The 21,026-nt window shown below is 44.3% G+C and overlaps 1 protein-coding gene across 2 annotated transcripts; it reads right to left on the reverse strand.

Moving 5' to 3' along the window:
• Positions 1-643: 643 nt before the first annotated feature.
• RSAD2 (radical S-adenosyl methionine domain containing 2) lies at positions 644-18,755 on the reverse strand. 2 transcript variants are annotated; one of them, XM_006076056.4, is made up of 6 exons: positions 18,302-18,751; positions 14,050-14,211; positions 9,773-10,002; positions 7,146-7,295; positions 4,942-4,974; positions 644-3,026 (listed from the first exon to the last, which is right to left on the reverse strand). In XM_006076056.4, exons 1-6 carry the CDS (start codon positions 18,651-18,653, stop codon positions 2,862-2,864), a joined length of 1,092 nt encoding a protein of 363 aa, XP_006076118.2. In that variant the 5' UTR covers positions 18,654-18,751; the 3' UTR covers positions 644-2,861. The 2 variants fall into 2 exon arrangements, with proteins under 2 accessions (XP_006076118.2, XP_044782225.1); XM_044926290.2 differs by lacking the exon at positions 14,050-14,211 and having other exon boundaries at positions 18,302-18,755.
• Positions 18,756-21,026: the final 2,271 nt, after the last annotated feature.

Below are 21,026 nucleotides of genomic sequence, written 5' to 3' on the forward strand. Positions count from 1 at the left end.
AGATTAAATGCAATGAAATGTCTGAGAAAATGCCCCATGTCCAAGAAGGGCCAGTCCAAGTCTGGAGGGTGTGGGATGGGCATTGGAGCTGGGGTTGTAGAACTCTTGACTCCAAGAGCTGGGAAGACACGGGAGGGGGAAATCAGGCTGGGGAAGGAACAAAGGCAGGCCTGGCCTGAGGCATCTGAGGGGCAGGGACTGAGTGGGCAGCTCAGAACCGGGTGCTCTGAACGGTTCCGTGCCACCTGGGACTCTGGGTGCCAGGCTCCCGCTCTGCAGACTGCAGACCCTGTGATATTCAGAACAGCGGAACAGTGGCTCTGCGACCACGCAAATCCTGGGCTGCTGCTATTCCTGCTGCCTGTCTACAGGAATTCATTCCTTCCAAAGGGATCAAATTCAGGACACCAGGGCCCCCAGATGCTGGCTTTCATTTAAAACAAGAGGAGTACATTCCCCAGTGGCTCTTTTCTGCTCCATCTTGTTGCCAGTGGGGCTGTCTGAAATGTGCTCATTAATTGTTGGTAACTTTGTTGATTTTTAAAGCGTACTTGCCTTAGCAATGGTGGTTTGTAAAAGCCTGCAATTACTTAAACACACACCAAGGAGAGACTTCATTAAGTTGACCCACTGAGAATGAAGGTAGTGTACAAAAATTACTTTATTACAACATCTTACAAAACAACAGACCAGCAGTCAAGAGCATCCCACATATAGAAAAAAATAAACATATATACATATATTTCCCTAAAACTGAGATGTCCAAAACACACTCAAGACAGTCTTAAAAGCTTATGGTGTGAGTAGCCTTCATCTAATCACGAGGAATGAATTAAGTCCTTTCAACAAGACAGCGGGCTGTGCAATGAATTACTTTCTGATAGAACCTCATGGAGAATTTGTCCACCTGTTTTTCATCATGATTCTCTTTATTGATCGAAGAACTAGACTCCAAACTCCAGATTGTCATAGAAGAGGAGCTGACATATCAGATGTTTCAGATTCATACTTTGTATACCAGCATGCTGTTACTAATGTCCAGTCTTTCCAGGTTTCCTAAGACAAAATTCCATTCCTACTGTCACAACCTAACCAAGAAGTAATTGAAAGCACCACAAAAATACTTGCCTTTAATACTTAAATGGAGATACCTCACTGAAATTACCTTTTATTTTCTTAATAAAAAGAAATACATCTCACAAAATAGACACAAATATTTAAAAACAAAATATAAAGCAAAATGTTATATAATCCAAACTTGAAATTTACTGTAATGCTACTTTTCCAGCTAAAGAAAAATGAACACTTGAATATTTTAAACATTAAGGATTTGAAAATTCTGTCAGTGCATAAGGAAGTGGGTGGTGGTGTAAAAACAGCTGAAAAATGTATTTTAAATAGCTTATTTTTCATTTTTCTTTTTTTTCATTTTTTATTTTTTATTTTATTCTTTTTATCTTTATATACATATTTTTTTCATTTTTATAAGTGCAATGTTTTACTTTATATTATTTCTCTTTGGGGAAAGAGAAATGTAGCTTTCCTCAGGTTGAGAGAAATTCACTTCATATTTCATTTGAATCACAGTGACTTAACATTTGAAGTAGGGATATCTTTTCTGAGGAAAAAAAAATCACTTAAACCAAACTTTCAAAATCTGCAAGTCTTGAAAAAAAGATTCTGAAGTAGAATTTCTATGTGGAGGCTTAACAGAATCAGGCAACATTTAGATGCCATCTAGTGGCCAAAACGGCAGCTGGATTATTAATTAAAGAGTTCTTTGAGCAAAAAATTGTCCGTGATTTTGCTGTTTTAGAGCAATGATAGGAAATTATTACTTCCCAGGCAATGGGATAGTGTTACATGAATAAAGTTACATGAATAAAGTTCAGGTGGTATTTCCACCAGAAGAGGGTTTTTTCCCTTGACCCAATTCAAATGACGTTTTTTCTCGAGCTCTTTCTTAGCAGTAAGAGAAGGCTCTGGAACTTTCTCACGTTGCCCTAGATTACATTCTTATTTCAAGTGGTTCAGAGTTAAATGGGAAACAGTAGCTTTGTGCCACAGCTTTATTCACAGAAAAGCCAGGTCCAGTCGCAACCCCCTGCTCCACCGTCACCTGGGGCTTTTGCCAACGGGATGGTGCCAATCCAGGAAACTGTCACTTCCTGGTGATGTGCAGACAACCGAGCAAATAAACAGTGTAGTTGCCTGCAGGCTCAGAAGATCCGCACGGCAACCCAAGCCCCGACCCAGTGTCAACTCCATCACGAAACGTAAAGCATACCTGGGTTTTGTTAAGACTCTTGGAAAACAAAAGGGAGATGGCTCACATTCCTGGCATAGTCAGTATGGGCTGCAGATTTCCTCTTTCTGGGTCTCACCAAAGCCTGATAAGATGAGCATTTCTTATTTTTTGAAATATGTATGGACTATTTATCAACGTCTAGTTAAGTATCCAAGGTTGCAATGATATAAAGGCTGAGAAATAAAAAGCCTCCCCACAGGTGGAGAGACTTCCTAATTTTTCCAGATGGGAAAATAACTATCAACTGAAAGGACTGGGAAAACAACTCCAAAACGGAAGCACAGGAGCCACAGTAGACACTACTTGAGCATTAAATGCAAAATGAGCTAATTAACTAAGGTTAACTGTCTTGTATGAGCTACGGATTTCAATTATCTAAGTTATTTGTGTGGGTTCAGTTACAATAGACAAGCAGATTCCACATGCAATGAAAACAGGATTTGGGGCCCCTGAGAAGTGCCCATCAGAAGGGGGGCAGCCACACACAGAGTCCCAAGGTGGCCCCCACGGGTGGGCAGAGGGTGGTCCAGCTTCCAGCTTCACCAGTTCAACTTCACCAGTCTAACTTCAGGTCTGCTTTGCTCCATACATATTTCCCTCCTCGCTTTAGAAACATCTTCTCATCAAAGCCACTGAATTTTATAGCTTCTTCTACACCCACGTCCAAGATGGACTTGGAAGGATCCTTCCGCCCATTTCTACAGTTCAGGAAGCGCATCTAGGAAATTCAGGACAAAAGTTAGAATATTTCCATATAATTTTCCTATAAAACTCAACTAGAGGGATCAACTCAAAATGATTCTGGATATTCCAATCATTCCAACAAATGTTTGTGGAGACCTATAAGCGAGATGCTCCCCTGGGGATGCTGAGCCCATTGGACAGCATCTCTGCTCTCAACCAGCTCCCTTCACCCACCTGAACACATTAGGCCAGGTAAGTGCAGGATAACCAGAATTGTATACATGTGCGTATCCCTCCATTGGAGGGTAGGGTAATTGGAAAGGCTTCCAAAAGATGTTGATATCTGAGTTGTGTTTTGAAATTGTAAGCCGGAGAGAGTAGTATTGATAAAGCCCAGAAACAATACAGTAAATTTGGGAAATTTCAGGTAGATGATATTGTTGGTATGAAAACTGTGTGTGCACAAATAAGTGAAGAGTAATAAAATGTTCTTTTAAGAAAGGGAGAGAAGGTTGTACGAAAAGGCACTGCAAAGCCAGGCAGGTCCCACATCAAGAAGTGTCACGTGCCCTGTTAAGGGTCTTGGTGGCGGTATTCACTCACTCAGCCTGTCCGACTCTTTGCTACCCCCATGGACTGTAGCCCACCAAGCTCCTCTGTCCATGGGATTTCCCAGGCAGGAACACTGGAGTGGGTTGCCATTTCTTCCTCCAGGGGATCTTCCCGGATCAGGGATTGAACCCACATCTCCTGCATTGGCAGTCGGGTTCTTTGCCACTGAGCCACCAGGGAAGTCCAGGGGTCTTGGTTTTTATCCTAAATTAAGCATCCTGGAGCGAGGAACCAGATCTTCATGCCTTATGACCTACCATGGCACAGAGCATTTTATAGTAATTCTTACTGAATCAAAATGCTCTTAAATTGTCAAAAGTAAATTTTGTTCCCACTCTGTTTATTCCAACTATGCAGATACCAGAGAATTTTGAAGGAACATTGGTAAAAATCCCCAGGCAGTAAGGATACTCCAAAAATAAATTTCGTTTGACTTTTCCTCTCTACCTTGAACCCATAAAATAACACTTGTGTTACCACCCTTACCCCTCTGCTCTGTAAAGACAGCTCATATTGACAAAAAAAGTGAATGACTGTGAAGTGCCACTGATTAACTTGAAAATAATAAAGTGTCAAAAGTCACAGTAAGCATTTCTTGAAACACCAAATCCAACTTAAATATGGAAAAGCCACTGTTCTTGGAACTCATTTCTTAAACACAGGTCTTTGAATGCAAGTATTTGTCCTGTGCTAGAAATATTGGCAAACGTTTCTGAATTGGGACAAAAACAGAAGAGACAGAGAGGGAAAGGGAAAGTGATTTTTCAGTTTTGAGAATGCTGGATTATCTTTTCCCTCAGAAGGCAGTGGCATAGGAATGTATTGGTGGCTTTAGGGGACTCTGCAACCTCTTCACCCCAAAGCCTATGGCAATCTGTTAGAGATAAGCCAGCAGCATCTGAGGAATTAAAGGCAATAATGTGAATTGTGACACATCCTTCCTGCAAAGAACCCCTGGTACCCCATGACCAGAGAAGCCAGCCAAAGATGGCATAACAGAGGGGGTCTGCTTTGTGTGATGTCAGCTCCACACAACCTCCGTGGATCCATGGCCATGGGGAAGACACCGTGTAGTGGCAGAGGGGGCAGGGTGGTCATGCGAACATGGGCAGTGGGTTCAAGCCAAGACCTGCCCAACGCCTTAGCTCCAACATGGGCACAGTGGATGAAGTCAGGGCTCTATAATGTTGATGCTAATCAGTGACAATAAAAATAGGAAATGCTGGCTAAAAAGAACGAATATGGGTTAAATGGTTATGCTGATTGTAACTCAACTCTGGCCTTGCTGCTTAGCTAATTTTTAAGGGATCATTTTATGATGCACTAGAAATACTCACATATTCATCCAGAATAAGGTAGGAATCTCTCATCTGCAAAGGAGAAATCACAGACAACTTTAGTTTCAGGCATATTTTTCAGTACGTACACTCAGCTGTCTGCCTTACAATGTTCGTGTGTTTGCTTCACCTTATCTCTGGAGTCACCATTTCTCAAATCTCCTGAGCATCTTTGGATTCATCTCCACAAGGTAAGCCACCTGCCAGGAGCCCGTCCCCACCCAAAATGCCCCCCACCTGGGCAAGCTGTCTGTGTCCATTCAGATTCCAACAGATTCCAGCAAGCTGGCTTCTGAGTCCTGCTGGAAGGGTCACAGGGCTCTCTGAAAGCGCCTCTGACAAGGAAGCCCCCAGGCTAACTCTCCATGCCCTCCAGATCTTGGAGTGCCCCGTCCTCCACTGTTCAGTGTTCCTCGTGTGTGTGACATGCCTCTAATGGACCCCCTTTTCAGTGAATAAAGCAGAATCTCTAATGCTACTGCCTGTGTACTAAGTTGCTTCAGCCGTGTCCAACTCTTCGCCACCCCGTGGACTGTAGTCCCCCAGGCTCCTCTGTCTACGGGATTCTCCAGACATGAATACTGGAGTGGGTTGCCAATTTTTTCTCCGGGGGATCTTCCCAACCCAGGGATTGAACCTGTGTCTCTTATGTCTCTTGGATTGGCAGGCAGATTCTTTACCACTAGCGCCACCTGGGAAGCCCTTTAATGCTATTACCTGGGAGCTTACTGAGGACTTGAACATTGCTTTCATTCCTCGTAACTAGTGACGTCTTTCAGAGGTATGTGGAGGGTGTATCTGTACTTCTGTAGGAAGTTGTACCCTCCCTACGTACCCACAGAGGTTGGGGTCTGCACATGTGTTTGTATAAAGGCCAGATTGTAAATATTTTTCAGTCTTGTAGGCTGTTAGTCTCTACGGCAACTTAAGTTTACCTCACTTTACCTCTGACATAGGTGAAGTCAGCCCAACCTTGCCTCTCACACAGCTGAGGTCAGCTAACTTTACCTCTGACATGGGTGAGGTCAGTTAACCCTTTCTCTGATGTATGCGAGGTCAGTTAATCCTGCCTCTGACATGGTGAGGTCAGTTAACCCTATGACTCAGGCCCCTGTGTTTCTGCAATGGGGGAGTGATTTCTGGCTCATGGTCTCTCTGTGAAGAACTCACCCAAGTATTAACAGTAATGCTTATTATAACTTATATGTTCTTTGATCTCACATTAACTGCATAACTAAGACAACTTTTATAAAGTCAAATACAACAGTGTGGACATATGAGTATTCTCCTCTGTTTTCTGTCCTCTTTTTGAAAGCTGCTCTGACCCCATCTGGGAATTTTCTTATTCATGCTCTGGTCAACATGACTTAGGAGTCTAAAGCATAAGGAATGAGTCCTTGTTCTGGAATTTCCAATATGATATAAGTATGTGAGGGAGAGATCTTGCTGCATGTTTATTCTTCAGGTGAAGATGGGGAAAGCTTTTGATTTTTAAAGAGTTGAAAAATAACAAAACTACCTATTTTAGAAAAATTTAAAGTCCGAAGAGTTATCAAGGTAGACAAAAATGATTGATAATCCATTACCCTGAGATGACCACAGGATGCGTACATACACACCCGTGCACACTAGGATTAAAGGTAGAATGGATTTTGCCTGTTGTTCTTTATTTCCACCCAATATCGTATCGTGCAAATTTATCCTGGCTCCCTAATGTTCTTTGAACTATACTACGTAGTCAGTATAACATTCCATACTGACCACGTGAGTTTACCTGTTCTCTGTATGCTGAGTATCAGACTACCTTCAATTTTTTTTTTACTCCTCTCCTTAACACTGCAGGAACATAGCTTTGAACAAGAAGTTCTTTTTTCCTTTGGCTTCAGAGAACACTCTCATTATTTACTCTGTGGAATCTCTGCAGGTAGACATGCTTTGGCTGACATGGTTTAATCTACAGGACATATGCATTTGTACTAACAAGGCATATCCACTGTTCTCACTGGAAACCTAAAGATTCAGTACAGCTTCTATATCTACCATGAGACTCCTCCCCTTTCTCCATGAAACCCTCCCACATCCCAGCATGGGCAGCCCTTGGTGGAGACACTTTTCTCTTTGGAGCTACGTGTGTGATGGGAAACAAAATGACGTTCACTTTCTATTAATACACTTTAATACACTTAGAAAGTTCACTTTCTGACCTTCTGGTTAGACTCGGGCACCAAGCAGGACACATCCTTGTGGCGATCCAAGAACGCTTCAAACTCCTCGTCGCTGACCACGAACCTTTCCGCTTCTCTCAGAGCATCTTCTCCGGAGTTCTCACCCTCAATTATGAGACACTGGAAGACCTGAAACACAAGGGTGGTGTTGGCCTCCTAACGAGCTTTCCACCGCTTTTTATCCCAAATTGCATTTCCCTCTGAACCAAGCTTCATCCCTCCTGAGCAGAGAAAGTGAAACTGTTAGTCGCTCAGTTGTGTCCGGCTCTTTGCGACCCCGTGGACTGTGGACTGCAGCCCACCATGCTCCTCTGTCCATGGGATTTCCCAGGCAAGCATACTGGAGTGAGCACACATTTCCTTCTCCAGGAGGACCCAGGGATCGAACCCATGTCTCCTGCATTGCAGGCGGATTCTTTACCATCTGCGTCACCAGGGAAGCTCAGCAGAGAAGACTTGTTCAACTGAGGAACATTCTAGAAAGACACTGCTCTGGCGAAATGAAAATGTGACCTGAAATTTAGGAATATGGTACTAAAAGCCCAAATATTCCCAAAATACAATGTTTTAAAAAACTGATCTAGGTTATATTTGATCTAAGTCTTTTTTTTTTTTTTTTTTCATAATATGAGTGAAATGAATTGAAGTTGCTCTGTCGTGTCCAACTCTTTTCGATCCTGTGGACTGTAGTCTGCCAGGCTTCTCCATCCATGGAATTTTCCAGGCAAGGATACTGGAGTAGGTTGCCATTTCCTTCTCTAGGGGATCAACATTGGGTAATTGGGCATCTTTTACAAAATTAGAAACTTCAGCTGAAATCAATGTAAATTCATAAGAATATTTTATATATCTAGAACTCTCTCTTAGTGTTCTGAAAATAATCTTAATGAGATGAACAGAATTGGAATTGGAAAGTATAGGAGAGGAACTCCTTTACTATTACTTTTGGGGGCATCTCTAGCCTTTGGGTTTGGAACATTAGCTAGTTATACCTATTGAGATGAACAGTTTTGGGGGACTTGAGAAATAGAAGTGATTTTTATGTATAAATCTATGTCGTAGTTCTTTGATACAAAATAATCAGGTTTATAATATGCGTGCTCAGTCACTCAGTTGTGTCCAACTCTTTGCAACTCCATGGACTGTAGCCCACCAGGCTCCTCTGTCCATGGGTTTCTCCAGATAAGAATACTGGAGTGGGGAGTGGGTTGCCATGCCCTCTTAACAGGGGATCTTCCTGACCCAGGAATCTTCCTGAGATGCACACCTCCTGCATGTCCTGCATTGGCAGGCACATTCTTTATAACTAGTGCCACCTGGGAAGCCATTTATAATACATCTGCCTATAAATTTTCAATTTTTTAGATCAGCATTTTATTGTTAGTATTTATACTGTGGTATTTTTAAAAGTAGTTTTTAAACCTTTTTATAGAAATGCATATTGTTTCTTACTACATTTTAGATTTAAGTGATGAAATATACCAGTTGAAATAGGCTTCCTAAAATATTTAACACTTTAATTTTGAGGTAGTCCCTTTAGGTTTTAAGCCATTATGTGCATGCATGCCTGCTAAGTTGCTTCAGTCATGTCCGACTCTTTGAGACCCCATGAACCATAGCCCGCCAGGCTCCTCTGTCCATGGGATTCTCCAGGCAAGAATATGGAGTGGGTTGTCATTCCTTCTCCAGAGGATCTTCCAGACCTAGGGATCAAATCCAGTTCACCTGCACTGGATTTAATCCACTGCAGGAGGATTTTTTACCATCTGAGTCAAGGAAGACTCATCTGCTAGAGAAGGAGTCAAATACCGCCTCCTGCATGAAGTCTTCCTGGTTTTTTGGCAGAATTAAGCCTTTCCCATTTTGCCTTCCCACTTTATCCCAGCAGACATAGCTTCATATTCCAAGAGTTTTCTTCCTCTCTTTTCCTTGCTAGAATTGAATTCTACATCCTATCTTCAGTTGTATTAGTCTGGGGTCCAGCCACAGACTTTCATGGATTCCTGCATGACAATGACCAGGGCAGATTGTTAAGAACACATATTCAGGGCTTCCTTGGCGGTCCAGTGATTAAGAAATCTCCTTGCAATGCAAAGGACACAAGTTCAATCCCTGAACCGGGAAGATCCCACATGCCTCGGAGCCACTAAGCCCATGCACCACAACTACTGAGCCCAGGAGCTACAAATCCTGAGTCCACATGCTGTTAACTACTGAAGTCTAAAGCTTGTGCTCTGCATCAAGAGAAGTCACCATAATGAGAAGCTCACACCCTGCACCTAGAGAGTAGACCCTCATTGCTGCAATTAGAAAAAAGTTCATGTGGCAGTGAAGACCCAGCACAGTCAAAAATAAATAAATCTTTACCAAAACCAAAACAAAACAAAAACCGACATATTCACACAAGTCCTGCTAATCTGTTTCAGGACAGTGCGTATGGTATGAGTCCCCAGAAGCCGATTCTAAGTCTAGCAGAAAGAAGAACCAAACCCAGCTGGCTCTCTGAGTCCAGAGTTCTCTGTATCCTTATCATTTTTGGTGTCCCTGAAGCAAATCTCTCCTGAAGGCTCACTTCATTACAATCACAAAAGCAATGCGGTTGGTACCTTCCAGCGGACGGGGTTGAGCGCGGTTATCTGTTCCTTCATATCCTCGTCCACGTTGAATCGATTGATGACTGAGTTTATCTTGAAGGCCACTCTGTATTCCTTACACCATGTCCTCAGTTTCTGGAGATTTTCCACGTGGTTCTTCTTTCCTTGACCACGGCCAATAAGGACATTGACCTGCTCGTCAAAGCTGTCACAGGAGATGGCGAGAATGTCCAAATATTCACCTGAGGGAAAACGATCACTGTTAGGCTTTTCTGTCCAAGGAGGAAAACTTATGTTAAGCTTTTCCATCCAAGGATGAAAGCATAGGATTTGGGGCTTCCCTGGTGGCTGACGGGAAAAAATCGGCCTGCCAATGCAGGAGACACGGGTTCACTCCCTGATCTAGGAAGATGCCCACATGCCTCAGAGCAACCAAGCCCGAGTACTACTATTGAGCTTGGGCTCCAAGCCCAGGAGCCACAGCGACAGAAGCCTACGCGCCCCTGAGCCTGTGCTTCGCAACAGGAGAAGCATCTACAAGGGAGAGTAGTCTCTGGTGCCCAAAACTAGAGAAAAGCCCACACAGCAGGGAAGTCAGCACAGCCAAAAACAAAGAAATAAAATTCTATATATATAAAAAAGAGCATAGGCTTTCAAGCCAGAGGTGGAGAACTGGAGCCTTAGGGACCACAGAAGTAGGCAAAAACGTTTTGTTTGTTCCTCCAGACATTTAAAAATGTTACAGGAGCTAAATCTGACTACATGTCAGCTCTGTGTCTGTTACTTTGACCTTTGCTTCCCTTTGCTATTGTTCACTAAAAGAATACTGTCCATACACAATGGCCTGCCTCGGAGAACCCTGGCCCTCTGCCTGAATGTTAAACCAAAATGCTTTTGTTCAGAGAAACACCCTGAACTTGTCCACCTGCAAGAGAAAAGAAACTTATACATATCCTTCCTGAGGGCCCTTGAGGGAATAATTGCAAAACCTGGGGCCTTTTTACTTTATTTCTCATCTCCTCCAGACCCCAGTGAGATGCTTATTTTGAGACAGTCTGCGATCTGGTCCTTCTGCCAGCTTTTGGAGTCAAGTCCTTATTCCTTGTCTCAACACCTTCTCTCCCAATTTTAAGGCCTGTCGTGTGGTGAGCAGAGAGAGCTTCGACTTGGTAACAAAAATATTTCATGCTGTTTTTAAAGATTTTTATTTGGGAGATTGAACATAGTCATTAAAAAGAATGAAATAATGCCACCGCAGCAATATGGATGGACCAGGAAATTGTCATACTGAGTGAAGTTGGGCAGAAAAAGAGAAACATGGAATGATAGGGCTTGTATTGCAGAATCTTAAAAATGATACACATGGACTTATTTACAAATGGAAACAGACTCTCTGACTTAGAGAATGAATGCATGATCACCGGGAGGGAGCAGGGCAGTGATAATCTTGGGTCTGCGACTAACGAAGTGGAAGCACTTGGGACTGACCTGGACAGTCTATGACCATAGACTGACCATAGCAGTCTAAACTGCTATGTTTAAAACAGACAACCAACAAGCACCTACTATGGAGCACAGGGAACTCTGCTCAATACTCTTTAATAACCTTAATGGGAAAAAGAATTTGAGAAAGAGTAGATTTATGTATAACTAAATTGGAGGAGGAAATGGCAACCCACTCCAGTATTCTTGCCTGGGAAATTCCATGGACAGAGGGGCTTGGCCGGCTATATAGTCCACGGGGTTGCAGAGTCTGACATGACTGAGCGACTGAGCATGTGGAACATACTCTAATACAAAATAAAAGGTGTAAAAAAAATAGAGTGTAGATTTAGGATGTATCTTTAATAGTCTGAGCATATGGCAACACTAACCCTGATCTCTGATATAGGACAAAAATCAATGGCTGTTCACAATTGGCTGTCAAAGTGTCTGCTATGAATAGTCCTTGCACTTTCTTGTTTTCTCCAGTGATCTTTTTTCTTTGCTGTTTTTCAGTCACTAAGGCATTCATGTCTGATTCTTTGTGACCCCATGGACAGCAGCATGCCAGGCTCTCCTGTCCTCCACTAACTCCAGAAGTTTGGTCAAATTCATGTCCATTGAGTTGGTGATGCTATCTAACATCTCATCCTCTGCCTCCCACTTCTCCTCCTGCCTTCAGTCTTTCCCAGCATCAGGGTCTTTTCCAATGAGTTGACTCTTCGCATCAGGTAGTCAAAGTATTGAATCTTCAGCTTCATCCTTTTTCTTGCTGCTGCTGCTAAGTCACTTCAGTCGTGTCCGACTCTGTGCAACCTACCCCATAGACGGCAGCCCACCAGGCTCCGCCGCACCTGGGATTCTCCAGGCAAGAACATTGGAGTGGGTTGCCATTTCCTTCTCTAATTCATGAAAGGAAAAAGTGAAAGTTAAGTTGCTCAGTCGTGTCCGACTCTTCACAACCCCACGGACTGCGGCCTACCAGGCTCCTCCGTCCATGGGATTTTCCAGGCAAGAGTACTGGAGTGGGGTGCCATTCTGAGGCACTTCCAAATTTGCTACTTTGCACTGCCTTTCCAGACCAGCTTCTGAGCTTTTGCCCTAAGGTGCAACACTGCTCGTGGTCCTTACTCCTCACACCACACCTCTTGGAGGGAACGCACGGCCCAGGACACAGGCAGCAAACCCAACTCAGTCTTCTCTGCTTACATGGCTCCCTAACCCTGTCTTATCTCTCTAAATCCAGTTCCCAAAGCTTACTTTTGAATTTCTGATGGTCACCTTTGACTGAGTGACTGCCTTCACGGGTGTTTTGTTGCTGACTTATGGCCCTGTGCTCCTCCTGTTAACCTTTCCCAGAATGGAAGTACAACCCTCCCCCACACCCCACCCTCCCCTCCCCCACATCCATATTTCTTCATCGTTTAGGAAAGAGGGTTTCATCAGAGATTCCCGTGAACATTCTCAACAAATTGTACATGCAACTACCCTTTGAGTGATTTCAAGACTCAACTCACAGAAAGCAAACACAGAACATTTACGCAAAGAGTCCAATCAGAACTGTTTACTAAAATAGTAGTAGTGCTCTGTGCTGACCTAAATGGGGTGGAAATCCAAAAAAAGAGGGGATACATGTAAACAAACAGCTGATCCACTCTGTTGTACAGCAGAAACGAACACAATATTGTAAACAGCTATACTCCAATAAGAATTAATTTAAAAAAACTGTTAAAAAACAAAATAAATAGAATAGACTAAATAAATAAGTTAAATAAAGTGTAATAATAGCTAACATTTTTCAAATGCTTCCTAAATTCCAGGTACTGCTCTAAGAATATTAATAAGTGTAAGTGTTAGTCGCTCAGTCATGCCCAACTCTTTGCAACCCCATGGACTGCAGCCCACCAGGCTCCCGTGTCCAAGAGATTTTCTAGGCAAGGATACTGGAGTGGGTTGCCATTTCCTTCTCCAAGAATATGAATATCTATGTAAAAATTAGCATTAAGGGACCTCCACAGTCTTAGGCTTCTCTGGTGGCTTAGTGGTAAAGAATCCACCTGCCAATGCAGGAGACACAGGTTTGATCCCTGAGTCAGGAAGAGCCCCTGGAGAAGGAAATGGCAACCCACTCTAGTATTTTTGCCTGGAGAATCCCATGGACAGAGGAGCCTGGCAGGGTACTATCCATGAGGTCACAAAAGAGTAGGACACCACTTAGTGACAAAATATCAACAGTCTTAAGACCAGGGGTTCGTAACCCTGATTGCAGAGTGGAATCCCTTTGGAGCACCCCAAGTTGGAATGTCCACACACCACAAGGCTCTGAAATAAATAGTCTGGAGGCCAGTCCCAGCAGAGATGTCTTATTTAAAGTTCCTCAGTAGCCAAATACATAGCCAGAGGGGAGAATGACTATTTTAGTCCAATCCCTCAATTTATACAGGACACTACTAAAATAGAGTCATTTCCATAAATACTCTAAAAATTAAACATGAATAGGAAACAATAAGGTCAGGGCTTGCCAAACTGTCCACTGTGTTCATCTTCCCCACTAATGACTCAACTAAAGCTACTTTGATAATGGACGGGAGCGTCTGCTGGTGGGTCCTGCTATCTGCTTTGCCATACTTGTTTATGAGAGCCCTACCGAAACTTGGCATGCAGCCTGAAGAGAGATTACAACAAGCATACTTGCTTTTTTCCTCCCTTCAGATCCCCAGCAGGCCAGGCCGGAGGCCCAGGATGGAAGGAAATACAGTGACCAACACTGACAGAGGCCAGAGTCACATGCCGTGGGGGCTGCTCACCGTACTTCTGGAACCACCTCTCGCGGATCAGGCTCCCGTTGCTGACAATGCTGACGCTGGGCAGCTGCAGCTCCTGCTTACAGAACTTCACCAGCCTGCCCAGGTACTCGCCCCGGTCCTGGAGGAACGGCTCCCCGCCTGAGAAGTTGATCTTCTCCATACCTGGGACAGACAGCACATGGAGTTTCCTTCTATTTTAGCACTTCATCAACATCCATTATCATTTTAATGGCAAAAGTAGAGTTTTCTCAAGGTAATAGAATGAGACTGGAGAGAAATGGCAAATAGATAGGGAAACAGTGACAGACTTTATGTTGGGGGGCTCCCAAATCACCACAGATGATGACTGCAGCCATGAAATTAAAAGACGCTTGCTCCTTGGAAGAAAAGCTATGACCAACCTAGACAGCATATTAAAAAGCAGTGACATTACTTTGCCAACAAAGGTCGGTCTAGTCAAGGCTATGGTTTTTCCAATAGTCATGTATGGATGTGAGAATTGGACTATAAAGAAAGCTGAGCACCAAAGAATTGAAGCTTTTGAACTGTGGTGTTGGAGAAGACTCTTGAGAGTCCTTTGGACTGCGAGGAGATTCAACCAGTCCATTCTAAAGGAAATCAGTCCTGAATATTCATTGGAAGGACTGATGCTGAAGCTGAAACTCCAATACTTTGGCCACCTGATGTGAAGGACTGACTCATTTGAAAAGACCCTGATGCTGGGACAGATTGAGGGCAGGAGGAGAAGGGGACGACAGAGGGTGAGATGGTTGGATGGTATCACTGACTCAATGGACATGAGTTTGGGTAAACTCCGGGAGTTGGTGATGGACAGGGAGGCCTGGCGTGCCACAGTCCATGGGGTTGCAAAGAGTCAGACACGACTGAGGGACTGAACTGAACTGAACAGAGAGAAATGGAGCTAGGACATAGGTCCAAGGACATAGGTCCAAGCTCCAAAGCCTTTGATCTTTCTAAAGTGAGTTTGCCCTCCATCCTGGCTTTCCCAGGACAGTCCTGGTTTACAGAGACCACATCTCATCAGTTGTTCTTCCCAGCACCTGTTTTGCTCTCTAATGTTTCTGCAGTGGGACAGTGATAAATTATATCATCTCACTCTTCATAAGCTAACATGCTAGGAGGCAGCTTGTGTGACAAGCATTATTATTCCAAATAAAATATTGTTCCCTAAAAGTGTGATTAAGCAGGGACAGGTAACTGGGGAAAGTGAAACAGTGTGTTGGCCAGCAGTGTAGCCTGTGATGAGTTTGAGGAGAAGGCCAGAGGGGATGAGTGAACAAGAAGATTGAAGGAACGGGATGTAGAGATGCAGCTAAGAGCTTAGAAAAGGAGCCATTCATTCACAGTGGCGGCAACACACAATCCATCCTGTCACAGCTCAGGTCAAGAGCTGTGACGATGCTCATAATGGCTGTGTTCTATTCAACCTGCTGTGTAAAAATCAGAGGAGTAAATAATATATCTTGGAAGCATCTTCATCCAGAGTGGTGGTGGTTTCATTGCTTCAGTCATGTCAGACTCTTGTGACCTCATGGACTGTAGCCTACCAGGCTCCTCCATCCATGGGATTCTCTAAGCAAGAACACTGGAGTGGGTTGCCGTTTCCTTCTCCAGGGAATTCCTTCCTGACCCAGGAGTCAAACCCAGGTCTCCTGCATTGCAGGCAGATTCTTTACCAACTGAGCTACGAAGGAAGCCTCTTCCTCCAGTGTAGCAATTTTAATTTTAAATGTAATGTATATTTATATTTATTCTCTTAATTTAAATTTAAAAGTAAATTCAAATTTTAATAATCACCAAAATAGATTTTCCTTCCTTTACCAGAAATTTCACTTACAGGTCATGCCACCCATATTATACCCTAACCATCTTAACTAACTTTGGTTTTATTTACTTAAAACTGAGAGGTCACAATATGTATTAATTATAACTATAATAGTTTATGCTCTATTAAAAAAACAAGAGCATTCATTTATTTGTGCCTTGTAGAAACTTTGTAAGATTGATATACGAGCTATCATTTTGCTCTATATTTTAAAGAATATTAAACTGATAGTCAGAAAGTCAAATCTCTTGGCACATCTCAAATTCTGGCCTTATGAATCAAGAGTCTAAGTTCTTTCCACCACCTCAGTCCTCTCCTCATTTGTTCATTCATGAATTAATTCATCTATTCAAAAAATTCATTAGATTCCTGTTACCTGCTAGATATTTTGCTAGACAAAAAGATAAACAGAATGTCAAGTTTCAGTCTTAGAACTCAAACTCTTGGGGGACCCAAGTATTAAAAACGAAACAGTAAAACAAAAGAGCACAATTTTAAACATGCTATAACAAGCAGTTAGGCTGCTTCCATTCCTTGGCAATGTAAGCAGTGTGCTGTGAACATAGCACTGTGCCATGAGCTTAGGTGCTCAGTCATGTCTAACTCTGCGACCTCATGGATTTTGGCCCACCAGGCTCCTCTGTCCATGGGAGTCTCCAGGCACGAATGCTGGAGTGGGTTGCCATTTCCTTCTCCAGGGGATCTTCCTGACCCAGGGATCGAACCCCAGCCTCTTGGGTTTCCTGAATTGGCAGGCGGGTTCTTTGCCTCTAGTGCCACCTGGGAAGGTATCTTGCATGAAGAGGACCAGGAATATTTCTAAGGAGCTTTGAAAGTTCACTAACAGAGCCTGGGGTGACTGGCATTCCAGAAAGAGAGAACAGTGCGATCAGGGTCCAGGAGGAAGGTGTTGGGGGAGAATTGTGTCATGTGATGTGCCCATAGCATGGGGTCCTTCAGGAAATGGGGTGAGGATGGCAACACGGTACTTGAAGCCTGTGCTCACAAGTTTGGGCTTGGAAGCCAGGGAAGAAAGTTCAGTAGGGGGAGTTATGCATCCAACATATATTTCCATATGATCACGTGCTTTCCGTGGGGACAAAGGGACAATGAGATGAACTGCAACAGTCCTGGTGAGACATACCAAGATGCTGAACTAGATGCCACTGGGAACGGCGGTGAGGTGGGTCAGCCGCTGGATGAGCTGCAGATGACTGGGCAGACATACGGGGAGTGAAATACGTCAGATCCAGTAACGGTCAGGTGTACGTTCTCAGCATGCTGCTGCTGCTGCTGCTAAGTCGCTTCAGTCGTGTCGGACTCTGTGCGACCCCAGAGACGGCAGCCCACCAGGCTCCCCCATCCCTGGGATTCTCCAGGCAAGAACACTGGAGTGGGTTGCCATTTCCTTCTCCAATGCGTGAAAGTGAAAAGTGAAAGTGAAGTCGCGCAGTCGTGTCCAGACTCTTTGCGACCCCATGGACTGCAGCCTACCAGGCCCCTCCATCCATGGGATTTTCCAGGCAAGAGTAGTGGAGTGGGGTGCCATTGCCTTCTCTGCGTTCTCAGCCTATAAATTACCAAATTTGGCAAGGCTGGTGTCAGAATAGGAGCTAGTGGTTACCTCAGGCAGGAAGGGCAGGGGCTGAAGGCAGCAGGAGCTATGGGCACCCTGCTGTTCTCTGTGCAGATTTGCCTGCTCTTTATCAGGATGTGGTCACTGTGACGTTCAGTATGTGTGCAAGACAAATACGTATATGTCTGCAGCAGTTAAGTTGAGAAAGAAGCTGGTGATGTGGCTGAGGTTGCTGGTTTAGGAAGTGCTCTAGGGAAGACAGGCGGATGGGAGAGGAGGAGGGCAGATCACCTTAGACCTGGACTGGCTGGGCTGTCTCTGAGATGCCTGCCTGTTACTGATGCGGTGACACTCAGTGAGCAAGTCCCCAGAGCAAAAGCACCGCCTTGCTTGAATGGTACACAGCTTCTCTAAATATTCATGATAAGAGCACGTAAATAATCCCAAACAACAAACCCAAACATTGCATTTCTTAAGTCAAAAGTTTTTGTATTTGTTGGCAGCTCTCATCAGCTGTTTCTGGGGAACTCAGTACATCAACTCAGAGAGCGGCACAACTTCCCAACCTGCCTCCTTCCCCATGCTGCTCACTTAGAAGAAGCGGTGATGCTTTGCTCCCCGATGCCAGCCCACTCTGCAGGTTGGGAAGATCTTGGCACCCATCCACAGCTCACCCCTACCTCCTCTGGCCGGAGTGCATCCCCACTGTGTCCTGGGAAGGACTGAGTTCCTGGGGAACCTCTCCGGCCGGGACTGCTCCCTGCCCCAGCCTCGTCGCCCTTTTTGAAGTGGCTGAGCACCTGAGGGCTTTCCTGGGTCTGGGGACTCACCTGCTTCTTTCAGCATCAGCAGACCTCTCTTGGCCTCCTCCAGCGGCAGCACGAAGGATGTTTTGGCTGTGTGGAAGCAGAAGCCACACTTGTAGTTGCACTGGCGGGTGAAGTGGTAATTGACGCTGGTGGGGGTGGTGGGCAGGTCGCCGCCGCCCTCTCCCTCTGCCCTGCTGGGCTCCCCTGCTTCCCTCCTGTTCTGGAGCGGCTGGCTCCTCTCGCCCCCTGCCAGCCAAGATGCTGCCCGGAGCTGGAGGAACAGGGGCCCCAAGCTGCTCCACACGGAGCCCAGGGGCTGCAGGAAGACGTTCAGCAGCTTGAGAGCAAATGCAATGGGTACCAGCATCCACATGGTGGCAGGTGCTCTGAGGCTACGCTGTGGCGGCAAGTGCCCTGAGACTGCGTTGCAGCTGCAGGCTGGCTTTTATACATGCCTGGCACCCTGTCATACGGGAGGAGGAACACACCTTCCTTGACTAACGCTCAGCTGAGTGTTAAGTTTCGATTTCCTTCTTCGTGAAAATGAAAGTTGGAACAGGGCCAAGACTAAAGTCTCAGGAGTAGGACCGACATCTGGTTTTCTCTGCCCAATGGTGCAGCTCCGTCTCCTGGAATCAGTACTAGTTGAGACTGGATGTAGATGGACATGCTGCTCTCGAATCTCTATTTGGATCCAGCAGGTAGTGATAGAACTAGGCAGAGACATAGCCACCTCTGCAGCTGCTGCATCACCAGTGCAGGACATAACCTGTAGAAGCATCTGCCCCAGTGCCCTTTACTTGCTAGGGCTCAGTGAGAGTTTGTCTGGAGAGCCAAACAGTGAAGACTGATTGCCCGGTAGACAATGAGAGCAGACTATCAGCTCAGGACCCCTTTCAGATCTCAGTTGAAACATATAGGCACATAAAGACATTAATGCCTGAATCTTCCTTAGTGATTCATCTTAATGAATGCATTTTCACATGGTGAAAAGTTTCAAATGTTGAAATTAAGCCATTTATCTTTGCCTGCAGGTTTATGCTTGTCTACACCATTTTTAAAAGACAAGAGAAGAATCAGATGCTTTTCTAAGATCCTTCTTTTTTTAAAAAAAAAATTGAAGTATGGTCAATTTACAAGGTTGTATTAGTTTCAGGTGTACAAAAAAGTGATTCACTTATCAGTTCAGTTCAGTCACTAAGTCATGTCTGACTCTTTTCGACCGCATGGACTGCAGCACGCCAGGCTTCTGTGTCCATCACCAACTCCTGGAATTAACTCAAACTCATGTCCTTGAAGTCGGTGATGCTATCTAACCATCTCATCCTCTGTTGTCCCCTTCTCTTCCTGCCTTCAATCTTTCCCAGCAACAGGGTCTTTTCAAATGAGTCATTTCTTCACATAAAGTGTCCAAAGTATTGGAGTTTCAGCTTCAGCATCAGTCCTTCCAATGAATATTCAGGACTGATCTTCTTTAGAATGCACTGGTTGGATCTCCTTGCAGTCCAAGGGACTCTCAAGAGTCTTCTGCAACACCACTGTTCAAAGGCATCAATTCTTTGGTACTCAGCTTTCTTTATAGTTCAACTCTCACATCCATACATGACTACTAGAAAAACCATAGCTTTGACTAGACCGACCTTTGTTGGCAAAGTAATGTCTCTGCTTTTTAATATGCTGTCTAGGTTGGTCATAGCTTTTCTTCCAAGGAGCAAGCGTCTTTTAATTTCATGGCTGCGATCACCATCTGCAGTGATTTTGGGGCCCCCAAAATAAAGTCTCTCACTGTTTCCACTTTCCCCGTCTATTTGCCATGAAATGATGGGACCAGATGCCATAATCTTAGCTTTCTGGATGTTGCGTTTTAAACTAACTTTTTTACTCTCCTCTTTCACTTTCATCAAGAGGCTCTTTAGTTCTTCGCTTTCTGTCATAAGGGTCATGTCATCTGCATATCTGAGGTTATTGATATTTCTCCCGGATATCTTGATTCCAGCTTGCGCTTCCTCCAGCCCAGCGTTTCTCCTGATGTTCTTTGCATACAATTTGAATAAGCAGGGTGACAGTATACAGCCTTGATATACTCCTTTTCCTATTTGGAACCAGTCTGTTGTTCCATGTCCAGTGCTAACTGTTGCTTCCTGACCAGCATGCAGATTTCTTAAGAAGCAGGTGAGGTGGTCTGGTATTCCCATCTCTTCTTTCAGAATTTTCCACAGTTTATTGTGATCCACACAGTCAAAGGCTTTGGCATAGTCAATAAAGCAGAAATAGATGTTTTTCTGGAACTCTCTTGCTTTTTTGATGATCCAGTGGATGTTGGCAATTTGATCTCTGGTTCCTCTGCCTTTTCTAAAACCAGCTTGATCATATGAAAGTTCACAGTTCACATATTGCTGAAGCCTCCTTGGAGAATTTTGAGCATTGCTTTACTAGTGTGTGAGATGAATGCAATTGTGGGGTAGTTTGAGCATTCCTTGGCATTGCCTTTCTTTGGGATTGGAATGACAACTGACCTTTTCCAGTCCTGTGGCCACTTCTGAGTTTTCCAAATGTGCTGACATATTGAGTGCAGCACTTTCACAGCATCATCTTCCAGGATTTGAAATAGCTCAACTGGAATTCCATCACCTCCACTAGCTTTGTTCATAGTGATGCTTCCTAAGGCCCACTTAATTTCACATTTCAGGATGTCTGGCTCTAGGTGAGTGATCACATCATCATGATTATCTGGGTCGTGAAGATC

The sequence above is a fragment of the Bubalus bubalis genome, chromosome 12 (assembly GCF_019923935.1).
Source record: "Bubalus bubalis isolate 160015118507 breed Murrah chromosome 12, NDDB_SH_1, whole genome shotgun sequence".
Taxonomy (NCBI): Eukaryota; Metazoa; Chordata; class Mammalia; order Artiodactyla; family Bovidae; genus Bubalus; species Bubalus bubalis.